We start from the raw sequence: 12,323 nt of genomic DNA on the forward strand, positions 1-12,323 counted from the left end.
CGTATAATGTCTATGTGTCAGAGAAGATATGGGACTATTCAAACAAGGCTCGAGAAAAACACATAGAGAATTTTTGGTGACCATTTGAGCTGCTGCCCAGCTCTATGTGTGGGCTGTTTTTTATTCCCCATATTATCTTTTGCTCTCTGCGGAGCCAGGCGAACAAATAAACACAACACACAAACAACAAATCCGAATGGCCATTGCGGATTGCTTTATAATTTCTAGGCCCCCAAATCGTCTAATTACCCGCTGGCTGGCTGCTTTGGTGGTCATCCAGAGACGAGTGTTGTAGCGTATAGTAGTAGTAGTAGTAGGACAAAAAGAGATAACCCCCGTGTGTGTGTGTGTGTGCTATGTGATGTGTGTTCAACCCCCTTCTCTCTCTATTTATACAAGGCTCATATAAGAAGAAGATGAATAGGACCAACCCCTCTCACAGAAGAAGAAAAAAGGTTCCCCCCCCCCTCATTGGAAATGTGCCGTATCTATAAGAATATAATAAGGTGGAAGAACAAATTCCAAAGCCCTCTATCTCTTTTGGGGTTCTTGTGTGTGTGGTTATTTTCCCATTACCTTTCCGTAGTGTTTAACTGGCAAAAATGAAATATACCAGAGGAAAGAGAGAGAGAGAGATGCATATGAATCTTATATATGTGGATGACCCCCCCACCAGCAGCAGCTCTCAGTCCACTGTATGTATAACTGCAGCATCAGCGCACAAGCCCCGCGAGGTTTACAATTTTTTTCCTTTTTCTTATGGAGGGAGCGAGCCAACCGGAATTCCAGACGGGGAAACAATTCCATCGCCCCTTAAAATAAATATATTTTTCTTCCAACCTTTTCTTTCCTTTTTTGTTTTAAGAAAAAAAGAAAAGAGAATGGTGGTGCGACTCTCGTCGCGCTAAACGTTCGAAAAATGCCTGTCAAAAGTTGACCCCCTCTCTCTCAGTCGGATTTCTAGTGAAACAAAAAGATCATGCTCGTTATCGCTGTTGACCAGAAACAAACCCCCACAAATCCACCAGCAAGGTTTTTGAAAGAAAAAAAAGAAAAAACCTCCCCTTCATCTTTTCTCTCTCTCTCTCTCTCTCTCTCTGATGGTTCCCTTTTATTTTTCGCTTGAAATTCCGAGCCGGAGTGATGACCCAGTCGCGCCAACGTTATCACTCACTCACACATATACAGCGGCCGCCGTACATATAGTATATACTTCTTTTGTTGTGTTATACGACAGCAGTCGAGCCATTTTTTCTTACAACTCTGATATCATTTCAAAGATGATTGGTGTATGTATACGCATACTATAAAAACCTTAAGAAGAAAAAAGGAAAATTTTTCTGTACACATCGTCCATATAATTTTGGAGAGGGGGACTTTTGTCTGTATACGGTTCCGTGTCATTATTTGATGATTGCCGCCCACAGGCAAATGATTCCATCCATTCCGTTGTGTCGTCAACCCCCCACATTGGTTATGTCGCCGTTGTGTCGAGGGGCTGGAAACAAGACACGCCTGTAGGCTCAACCGCGGTCCGTCATCGTCGATTGTCGCGTGAAAGCGGTGGGATGGATGATGATTTCGGGGTTCCGTCTCTTTCTCTCTCTTATCATTTCGAGATTGTGTCTCTCTTTTCTGGCTACATCATCTTGTTTTTTTTTTAAATTTTCAATTGAAAAACCCTGGCCAATTTTGCGGTAAACCTTGAAGCGTGACTGAGTGGATTATCTCTCATTTTCAACAAGGTAGGAGAAGAAGAAGAAGCTATATAAGAAGAAACAAGCTGGTGGACATGGCGCCAGCCGATCGGTTCCCATCGGACTTTTATTTTTTGTTTCTCTTCTTCTTTTTTTTTAAAAAGAAAAGGAACAACTCGCATGTTCTCGTTTCACTTTAGAGAAATAAAACCCTCGCCATTTACCAGGCAATTGACACTCGATATGCGAATCGACAAAAAAAAACAAAACAAAAACACAAACAAACTATAGGTTAATTAAAGCAAATGGATAGGTGGATGCGGTTTATCGCGCGCATCTAAAGCAAAAGCGGGTTGAGGCTGGCGGCTGCACTCAGATACACATGCCAGACGTATCCATGGCTGGATCAGCAGTTTGGCTGTGCATATAAAGAAAATGGGGTAAATAAGTGGGTGGACAAAAGAGGCCTGCGACATTGAAAGTACTACACATCCCATACATGTCTATAGTATTTTTTATTTTTCAAAAATGGCACACGGAAAGAAAGATGGATAGTGGCAATCTCTCTCTCTCTCTATGTGGAAAGGCAGCAGCAGATGGTGATAATTAGATAAAAGATTGAAAGAAAAGAATTGAACGCAGAGACGACGACCGAATGAAGGAGGAGGAGGGATCAAGGCATCAAGACTTGAATGGCCGAGAGATAATAAAAAGCGGATTGGGGGGTTCGGAAAATGGATGGAATGAATAAGAAAAGAGAAGAGGAAGGCCCGAAATTGGGGAGGCGACCAATGGCGAACCAGGGTCTCTCTCTCTCTCTTTGGCAGCCCACCCAAGGGCTATAGCCAGCACACAATTCCGGAGCCAGCGCGACGATCCGTCTCCACTCGTACGGACTTGCGAAAAAGCAACTGGGAAATAAAACATGATATCTATCGGGTCGTCTTCACTCTTCAGCATCAGTCGTTCAAGTATCTCAGTCCAGTGCGGTCGCGTCGTGTGTGCGTCTTCACTATTTGAAAAATAAGAAAAACAACTTTTTGCTGGCCCATTATCAGTGTGTCCACTCCAAGACACTTAACAGAGTGTTGTGTGCTTGTGTTTGTGTGTGTGCACAGTTGATTGTGAGTTTAGAACCCAACAAAGTACAAAGCCATAAAATCATGGATGCGGCTAAAATGGCATCGTCGGCCGTGAGTCGAGAAGATGAGCTTCAGCAATTGGCAATCCATGCGGCCGGAAATCGATTCCCAAATGAACGGAGACCTTACGGTATGTTTTCGTTTAGCATTTGGGTAGTGAAGAAGAAATTGTTGGTGGGTTCGTTCGTTCAACTCTCCGTTTTTCTCTTTCTCCCTTTCGAAACAATAGAATTGCCTCCGATTGGTAGCGCTGGATCACCGTATCAACTTCCTCCGTCGGCGGCAGCTCATCACAGTGCGTCGGCAGCTGCGATGATGGCCCATCGCCATTTGGCAGCCGCCGCTTCCGTCAAATCCGATCCCAACATCAAAATTGAATTGGAAAACGCCGAATTGTGGCAACAATTCCACCAGATCGGAACGGAAATGATCATCACAAAGTTGGGAAGGTGCGTGATCTTGATTCCATCAACCGGACGAATTTGTTTCTCTAATTCAACTTTTGATTCCTTTGAAAATAATCAGACGGATGTTTCCGACTTTGAAAGTCAACTTGAGCGGATTGGATCCCAACACGAAATATTTTGTCCTGTTGGATTTGGTCCTGGCTGACGATTCTCGGTTCCGTTTCAACGCCGGATGGCTTCGTTCCGGCAAGGCAGAACCACAATGGCCGTCGAGGATTTACACCCACCCGGACAGTCCTGCCACCGGAGCTCAGTGGATGAAACACGAAATCTCATTCCAAAAAGTCAAATTGACCAACAACACTATGGATCAGCAAGGCCACGTAAGTTAATCGATCATTTTCGTCACACATTAATTGCGACTCGGGTTTTAATGGACATCTTTAATTGTTATCCTATACAGTTGGTTCTCACCTCGATGCACAAGTACGTTCCACGAATCCACGTCATCGCAGCTTCCGATTACGCAAGCCTCCATTGGGGAATGCCTACGACCATCAACACCGCGGCTTTCAACGTCTGCAGTTTTATCGCCGTCACCGCCTACGCTGTAAGTTCTAAATGTCGGCAACATTCAATTACGAACGTATCAATAACGATTATTCTATTGGATTTCTAGAACGATCGAATGACGCAACTGAAAATCGATAATAACCCGTTCGCCAAGGGATTCCGTGAAAACGGCCAGCTTCGAGTGAAAAAGCGACAGTTGAGAGACAGTTCACCTGGTAAGTCATTGATTCACCTGCTCAATTTCAAACGGAACCCGTTGTATTAAACTCGTGTTTTGATTCGTTTAGAAAACCGTAAAAAATCTCGACCGAGCAGCGCTTCAAGCTCTCATTCATCACTCAACATCACCGACGACGAATGCAATCCACCAACAGCGCCCGGAGTCCTCCAGGATCCTGTAACTCCGCCACCTTCGTTGACAGTTTCGTCGTCATCGCCCATCAAAGGTTCACCCACCAACTTTTCAATCGCTCGCCTAGTGGGAGAAACAACCAGCCCGGCACCCATCATTTTCCGACCTGAAATGCAACATCATCAGCCGTCATCCTTTCACCATCTTCATCCAGCCATCCATCCGTGGATGGCTAATCAGCATCACCACCATCTCAGTCCTTATTCTTCTGTGTTTGCTCCGAGGCTGACCGGATGGCCTCACCACTTGCCTTTGATTCCTATGATGCACTTTTCTTCCATGTTCCAGAATGGCCCTCATCACTTGATGATGGGAAGCCCTGGCTCGACCTCACTCACTGGAAATCCTAATGCGAACAAACTGTTTTGAAAATTCTCGCCTTATTTTCTTCGTTGTCCCTTTTTTATTTTCTTTCGTGTATTCCCTCTAGTCAAAAGGGGTATGCCGCATCACGTGCCTTCGCTCCGCACTCCCTGTTGATATAATTGTATTATTTTCACGTTGAATAATCAAACAAACACAAAACAAAAGTGTCGCAAATATCCCATATTCTATTAGCACAATGAAAAAGTGATTTTTTTTTTTCATTTCTCACTCTTTTAAAATTAATTGATTATTACACACACAAAACTTAAAAAAAATAAATAAATACAAATCCAGCAAATTGAATTCATTTATTCATTAAGTAAGTCGAAACGGCTTCGGTGGAAACAAAAAAAAATTATTAATTTATTTATTTCGATGTAACGGGAGAATCGATAAAACGTCGCCTACTTCTCATTTAGAGGACAGCAGCATCTATTTCTTATCGCCTTCAATCATTGCAATAACCTTGGCTCGGATACCCTGTAAAATCGATAAGATAAATAAGAATTGTAAGCTAAATCGTTTGGTTTTCTAACCTCGGCAATTTTCGCAAAAGCTGGCTGAATTGTCATTAATTGCGAAGGCAATGGACTTGAAGTTTCCGAACAACTCTTGGAAGCTGCAGCTTCTAAATGTAAACAGATTCAATTAAAAATACGAACGCACTTTCATTGTTTGCCACTTATTATTTTTTTCTTTACCTGCTGCGAGTTTACGAACAGCGGAAGTGATGGGTGATACGCGTGATTCACGTGAAGGTGATCGACTCTTGTTCCGTGGACTTTTACTTCGACTCCGGCTAAACCTGTCGCTTCCCGATCGACTTCGAGATCGATGGCGACGTTTACTTTTACGTAATCGATCACGACTACGCCGTTTCCTCTTTTCCTTTCGATGCCTGTAGATAACGAGAATAAAAATCGACACAAATGAAAGACAAAATCCTTGTCAAATACCTGTCGCGACTACGGTGCTTTTTGTGTGGACGTCGTGGTGATGGGCTTCTGTGGATGGGTCTGTTACGACTACGACTTCTACTTCGTCTGGTTCGACTCACGCTGCGGTATCTAGTTCTGCTGGACTGTGGGCTGCGACTTCGACTACGGCGACGGATCGCTCGCCGTCGTCTTTCAGATGGGGAACGAGACATGGAACGAGTAGTGGATAAACTAGGAAGATTCCAGTTAGTTTATGCAAAACAACATAGAAACGATTAAATCAGGATAACTAACCTCCGTGATCTTTCTCTCGTTTCTCCAGAAATAGCACCAATAATTTCTACATCTGCATCGTCAGGGCTGCCAGATTTGCTTTTCTTTGTTGAACTACTTGTAGATGCAATCTCTGCTGTTTCCGTCTCTTCTATTGCCTCTCTCCCTTTGGGAAATTAAGAAAACAACACACGCTATAGTTTCTGTAGCAGTTCACACTCAAGTCGAACAATACCAGCAACTTTATCCCTTCTCATTTGGTCAAGAAATAACGCCGCCTTTTTCCGACGTTCCGTCTTCATCAGCTCGGGATCAACAACCAAACGTTCTGCAGGGCTTTCTTCTCTCGTCTCCCTTTTGCTTTCCACGGAATGATTCGAGGATTCTGACTGCTTGGCTTGTAGCTCTTGCTGCATATCGGTGTAGAGTAATAGTTTCTCCTTGTAATAGCTGTGAAATGCATGTTCGGTACTGAGGAAACTAAAACGAGGGTCGCCTTTTTTCACGACAAACAAAAAACCAATCAAGAAAAATGAAATTCAAATAATAATAAAAATAGAAGGTATACCTTTGCTTTGAACAACCGATTCCAAATGGCGTCCAATCCGCGACATGTAACTTGCAGTTTTATCAATTAGTAAACGAACATCTGGAGACAGCTGTAAAGGCTGCGCATCATCATTTGATTCTAATGTCGGTGAAACGACCGGATCCTGCGAAGTTGGAAATATGATTACCCTAAGTTCAACAAGTTTAAATCGCGTCTTTCTAACCGAAATTTTGGATTGTAAAAGAGGGTGCAAATAATTATCGCCTTCGCTGTCGGATTCATTCACATGTCCGTTGCTCTTTGCGGATTCTCCTCTGTCGTCATTTTCGACTGGATCTTCAGTAGGAATGACATAGTTTCCGTTACGTATGGCTGCGAGTACGTGACGGTAAAATGGGTGCAAGGCAGTGTCAAAATGTAGAAACTGAAACATGGGGTTGTTGGCTTGTTTGGCCTTGACAATGATTTCCATTTGAGTCCCTTGAGAAGAAATAAAGTTTGCCGTTTTCTCAATAATCCTCGCTAACTTTTGAGTCGGTGGCACTATGATGTCCGGTGGTACGTCAAGTATAGGAGGAGGTACGTAAACTGCGTCTCCCAATTCACCAAGTGCTGATTGAAGAGGGACTTCTTTTGAGTTCAAGTCACTGACCTGTCCAAATGTTATCAAACATGAATTACTGAATTGATTTCAAGTGAAGAAAATGGTGGTCCCACCTCTGTTGAACTGGTGTAGCTAAAGGGGACCTGATGATAAGAGACTTCCTCTGATGTGACTTCACTCAGATCCTGGTTAAGCCTCTTGATTTCCTCTTCTTTGATGACAGCTTCTTCCGCTTCATCTTTGTAAAGAGCGAAGTAGCGTTCTTCGTCACATAGTTTTTCAATGCGTCTTTCTTCGGACGTGAGCCCTTCGGTGCGATCGTGGCCGCCCTGGGGTGCTTCATGTGGTTTCAGGTCGAATAATGTGCCTCGCGCGTCATACCTGAAATTTGAAGGAAATAAAACACAAGTTAACCAAGAACTCGATACCACATGATAAGCAGCAGTCAGCACACATTGAGGAAAAACAACACAATTCGATCCAAACCTTCATTGTTCAAGTAATCCAAAATTTGTGCTGCAGATGTTGGGCAACAATTCAGCTCAGAAAATTTGTCTTTGAATCTAAGCGCACCCAATAAGTTGTCCTGTTGGAGTAGAGTCTGACACATTAGTTTGGATAAATAATTTTCAAAGAAGCATCAGAGACCAAAATCCTATCATGATCATGGGAGCAGGAGGGGAAAATAAAATGTCTGAGCACTGCTCACCTATCAATCTTGATTGTGTCATCGCCCATCCATGGAATCAGAAGTTTCCCTTGATCGATTTCCGATGCTCGCTCGTCGTCACGAAACAATTTGCAGGCGTAACCAAACACCAACAAATCTTCAAATTTATCTTTTGCTTCTGCCTCAGCTAGTTGTTTGTGTCGGAGTACTCCACGTCGAGGAACAGCCATGGCGTTGTGACGGATTCTTTTATCAAAGGAAACTCGTTCAATAAATGATACTAGGAGTAATGATTCTTGAAATGATTGTACTTAGCCAAACGAAGTAATTCTAGCAAGTCGGATAAAATCTTTTTAAAAACATTTGCACTGCTCAAGACCAGAAAAAACTTTACAGCGAATAAATGTTGATGCCGATCGTCTCTCGTCTGCTAAAACGGCTAAACAGCATTTTCTGTCTAACGTCAGGCAAGCGCTCATTTCAAAATTCACAAATTTAACCATAGCAGCCTAGCAGGACCATGGGTATAAAGAGTGTCTGAGCGTAAAGCGTATGTATTGAAAATGAAGAACCTTAATTGAAGAACCTTAATTCTTTAAATTCTATAATGGATTTCTATAAAAAAATTACCATTTGTTTAAAGTCAAGTGTATTTTACCTATTCACATCCTTTCCCAGCGGGTAAAAACGACGTAAGAGAGACACGTGCATGCATACAAATAACAAAAAGGAATGTACCCACAAGTTACTCGCTAGAAAAGGATTGATTTAGAAAGAAAAGATCGCTCTTCAAAAAGAAAAGATGATACAAATTTTGTTTGAAAACAAAAAACCTAACGTTGACAAAAATGTTACAGTTCAACATGATCATCATCTAAAGAGTCAGATGATTGTTCAGTTTTTTCTTTTTTATCTTCCGCTTCTTTTTCTTTCTTTTCAGCAGTTTCTTCTTTTGTTTCCTCAGTTGTTTCATTGGCCTTTTTATCAAACTCTTTCAACTTTTCCGCCAACTCTTTCAGACGTTTTGTGCGTGCATTCTTGGCTTTGTTCACAAGCATTTTCACCTACAAGTATTAAATATTCAGCAATCATTCGTTGGCGACTGAAAAATAAATATATATGACCTCTTTATCCATGACACCCATTTTTTCGGCGATGGCTTTGAGAGTGAGAACGGGGGCTTCGTACAAGGGTGTTTCCTTTTGCGCTAGCATTTTCTTGTCTAACCAAGACTGTCATGGAAAATGTAAAACAATGGTAAAAAGAGAAGGCTATAACAGAAAATTTAATGTCGTACTTGGTTATCTTCGAGTAATGTTTCTAAACCGTCAAGATCATCATCATCCAAGTACTTTTCATCAGGAGTAGCATTTCTTAACTTGCTCAAAAAATGAGTCGAGAAGTTCATAGCGTTTTTGAACGCAGCGATAACCTCAGGTCTATCTCGGTGTTCGCGATGCCTCTCAAACATTGCCCCCGTAAGGTCCTTCAATACTTGCAGCTTTTTCTGATATTCCTTGGCATCAACATCGCTTCCTTCGTCATAAAGCCACTCTGAAGTCTGAATTATTTGTGGGTCAATAGAAAAAAAATTGTTATTTTAATTACACGCTCTTATATGGTAATAAAGAATCTTACTTCAGAGCATTTTTCCAAAATTTTCGTGCGGTCGTCTTCAGTTGTTAGTGATTGAAATTCATCTTGGCTCAATTTATCCTGGATATCTAGGATGAACGTCTCGAGATTATTCTGCGCAATTTCCTTTTCTTTGCGAGCACGATCCTTTTCGTTCAAAGCGTCAATTCTGTACGTATACAAAATCATATTTTATAGAAACTGTTTATCGTACCATTTTCAATTGTTAATGTGTTTTTACTTACCGCTTTTGAGCCACAGTGAGAGCGGCACCAGTTAGATCTGGAAGATCTAGAATTGATTCTTGTTTGCTGATTTCTTCTTTAAGGGTCTCGATTTTGGGTTTCTTTTCTTGTTTGGTGGCCGTGCTATTTTTCTCTGTAACATTCGAGCTATCTGTACTATTGAATCCTTCACCTTAAAATCATATTTGCCGATATATGATATCATAATTGGACAAATGTGAGTTTAATAATAACTCTAATACCTTGAGTGCTATTTGCAGCTTCAGCTGAATCATCAGCAACAACGGGATGAATTTTTTCGAAAGTACTCTCCACACTACCAAGACTAAGCAGTCCGCTGTCATCAATAGAAAAGTGGGCTTTGATGCCTTTGAATTCGGCTCCATCATCTTGGTGCTTAGTCAAGCCACTTGCGATACCACTTAGTTCTACTTTGGTCAAATTTGATGATCCTAAAACAGCCACTTCCGACTCTGGTAAAGACGACATGTTTCCATAATTCACGTAGAAAACGAAGTCTTCGTTGTGTTTATTGAACGTCAGAACTTTTTTCTGTGGATAAGGGTTCATTGCTGGAAATAGAGTCCTACGCACGATTTTCACAACTTTTTTGCCATCGTCTCCGGAATCTAGTTCACGTTCAAAATCCACCTAATATTTTTTAACGTTTTGTTTTTAGCATATTAGCGCGTTTTAAAAAAATACAATTACTTCTTACCTCGATGGGAAATACAACAGCATCTTTTGTCATGAATTTTTTGACCTGGAAACCAGTGCTGAGATCGGCCGCTCGGTAAACGGCACCCAAAGCGGGAGCCTCGTCCGCATTTAAATTCTTTCCGAGTTCCCTCTTGGTAAAAGCAGTAAGAACCTCTTGTACTTTAGGCATACGAGTACCAGCGCCAACAATGATAATGTGACCTATATCGTCCAGGGTCAGCTTAGATGCAGCCAACGCACGCTCGATGGGCTGTGTAACTCTTTCAAACAGATCGGAGCAAAGATTTTCGAGCTGTTCGCGCGTCACCTGTTCAACATTCCAAATTTAAGAAATGTAATACGGCGTAATCTAAGATGGTAAAACTATATACCTGATAACGGAAGTCTTGTTCATCGATCAAGTTTTCCACTTGGGCGAAATGGTCAACATTGGCACTCAACACATTTTTCACTCGCCCGGCTTCTTTGAAAAGTTTAGCCATTGCCCTTGGATTTTTGAACACGTCATTTTTAGTTTTCTTCATGTCGTTAAAGGCTTTGCCGAGATAATCGCGCAACCGGATCTGAATTTCCAAACCACCGAGTGTTCGATCATAGCTACAAAAAACATTAAATAAAATAAGAGTGGAACTCGAATCAAATAATAACATTTTTAACATACCTAAGACCAGATACGCTAACTTGTGGATGGTACTCTGCGTATCCCCTTTCCTTGATCTTTACAACCTGGTAACTAGCTACTGTAGCAACAGTACTTGAAGCACCCATATCGTAGAAGAGGATGTTTTGGGCAGTTTCATTGAAATCCTTACGGCGGAAAATGCCGTAATCCAATGCCGCGGCAGTATTACTGTTCATAAGTTGTAGCACTACAGGCAAAAAAGTTTTAAACTAAGATGCTAAACTCTCTAAAATAAATTTTTTTGCACACCTTTAATTCCAGCAAGTTCTGCTGCTTTCAACATTGCTCTACGTTCTGCTTGGTTGAAAAATGCAGGGACAGTTATTACACATTCAGTAACTTGTTGAAGTGCAAAGCTTTCTGCATATTCCTTTGCTTTGGTTAATATCATGGCCACAAGTTCTTCTGGACTGAATTTTGTTTCACTTAAGAATGAAAGAAAAATAAAGAAAATGAACACTACTGGTACCAATAAATTACTCTTAAAAAACCAACCTATCATGCTCAAAGAGCAATGTCTTTCTTTCAGGATCTTCAACAATTGTATAGTAGGGGAATCTCTTTTGGTAAAGTTGCACCAGTGGGTTATCAATTGATTTCCCCAAAAGTTCCAGAAGATAGAAATACATGTTAGAAGGGAACTTTACTCCAATGGTGTAAGCATCTTCTCCAATTGTACGCTCATCATTGCGGAATGCAATGGCAACAGGAGTTTTCCTTTTGGACTCCTTGTTAAGAACTATTTCCATGGGCACTCCTGGCTATAAAAGGGAAATGTTTAGCATTTAAACTACAATAAAAGTTATTTCATCATGTCATACTGAAACAATTCCAATTTTCATCCATTCACTACCAAAGTCCACGCTCATTACTGCTACTCCTTGCACTGGATTCCAGAATGTTGCACATACTGCAAGTAGACTTAAACAGAGCACTTGTAGCCGTGCCATTTTTTATTAATCTGCGCAAATAAAGAACATAAAGTTAATTTCAGATTCATGAGAGCAAAGCGAGCATTCGCACTATTACAACTTAAACCTGACGTAGAAAAAGTACTTAACTTATAAACTTACAGTTAAATAATAAAATTTTTAATTTGAGATTTGAAAGACAGATACAGAAACAGGCTCACAAAAAATTATATAAAGTCTTGCATTATTCTTTAGACCGACAAGTTAAACAGTTTTTAGTTTTTACTCTACCGGCGACAATGAGATGACACTACACTGCTGAATGATATCAACGTTGCCACGTGTCAAATGGTGATTGAAGGTGCGCAAGTCGAGATGTGCCTTTATAGTCCCAACTCCAAGTTCTAACTTAAAGCTAGCGTGCAATAAGACTAAAGGCCACTATATATTTGCTGCTGGATTTCTATGCAATAATGCTTACGTATTATGTTTAACGGG

At 41.2% G+C, this 12,323-nt stretch overlaps 2 protein-coding genes across 2 annotated transcripts; one reads left to right on the forward strand and one right to left on the reverse strand.

Moving 5' to 3' along the window:
• The first annotated feature begins 2,647 nt into the window (after positions 1-2,647).
• On the forward strand, positions 2,648-4,834 carry LOC124328289 (T-box-containing protein TBX6L-like). The gene is made up of 6 exons (XM_046787001.1): positions 2,648-2,969; positions 3,069-3,288; positions 3,365-3,629; positions 3,710-3,856; positions 3,926-4,034; positions 4,107-4,834. Exons 1-6 carry the CDS (start codon positions 2,861-2,863, stop codon positions 4,598-4,600), a joined length of 1,344 nt encoding a protein of 447 aa, XP_046642957.1. The 5' UTR covers positions 2,648-2,860; the 3' UTR covers positions 4,601-4,834.
• A 57-nt stretch (positions 4,835-4,891) lies between these two features.
• On the reverse strand, positions 4,892-12,240 carry LOC124329421 (hypoxia up-regulated protein 1-like). The gene is made up of 25 exons (XM_046788484.1): positions 11,988-12,240; positions 11,736-11,875; positions 11,410-11,675; positions 11,164-11,339; positions 10,894-11,101; positions 10,604-10,829; positions 10,231-10,539; positions 9,755-10,163; positions 9,513-9,684; positions 9,271-9,436; positions 8,930-9,193; positions 8,757-8,864; positions 8,488-8,696; positions 8,219-8,225; positions 7,944-8,062; positions 7,672-7,878; positions 7,076-7,343; positions 6,582-7,010; positions 6,377-6,521; positions 6,044-6,304; positions 5,830-5,974; positions 5,554-5,766; positions 5,299-5,495; positions 5,134-5,225; positions 4,892-5,077 (listed from the first exon to the last, which is right to left on the reverse strand). The coding sequence occupies exons 2-25, from the start codon at positions 11,862-11,864 to the stop codon at positions 5,030-5,032; spliced, it is 4,773 nt and encodes a 1,590-aa protein (XP_046644440.1). The 5' UTR covers positions 11,865-11,875; positions 11,988-12,240; the 3' UTR covers positions 4,892-5,029.
• Between the last annotated feature and the right edge of the window lie 83 nt (positions 12,241-12,323).

The sequence above is a fragment of the Daphnia pulicaria genome, chromosome 3 (genome assembly GCF_021234035.1).
Source record: "Daphnia pulicaria isolate SC F1-1A chromosome 3, SC_F0-13Bv2, whole genome shotgun sequence".
NCBI classification, from domain to species: Eukaryota; Metazoa; Arthropoda; class Branchiopoda; order Diplostraca; family Daphniidae; genus Daphnia; species Daphnia pulicaria.

Excerpts from the sequence above, each read along its gene's own strand:
- LOC124328289 (XM_046787001.1), top strand. The coding sequence starts at position 2,861 with ATGGATGCGGCTAAAATGGCATCGTCGGCCGTGAGTCGAGAAGATGAG. Across the intron at positions 3,289-3,364 it reads ATCATCACAAAGTTGGGAAG|ACGGATGTTTCCGACTTTGA; the intron begins GTGCGTGATCTT and ends GAAAATAATCAG. Across the intron at positions 4,035-4,106 it reads GTTGAGAGACAGTTCACCTG|AAAACCGTAAAAAATCTCGA; the intron begins GTAAGTCATTGA and ends TGATTCGTTTAG.
- LOC124329421 (XM_046788484.1), bottom strand. The coding sequence starts at position 11,864 with ATGGCACGGCTACAAGTGCTCTGTTTAAGTCTACTTGCAGTATGTGCA. Across the intron at positions 11,676-11,735 it reads TGAAAATTGGAATTGTTTCA|CCAGGAGTGCCCATGGAAAT; the intron begins GTATGACATGAT and ends TCCCTTTTATAG. Across the intron at positions 10,830-10,893 it reads GTTAGCGTATCTGGTCTTAG|CTATGATCGAACACTCGGTG; the intron begins GTATGTTAAAAA and ends TGTTTTTTGTAG.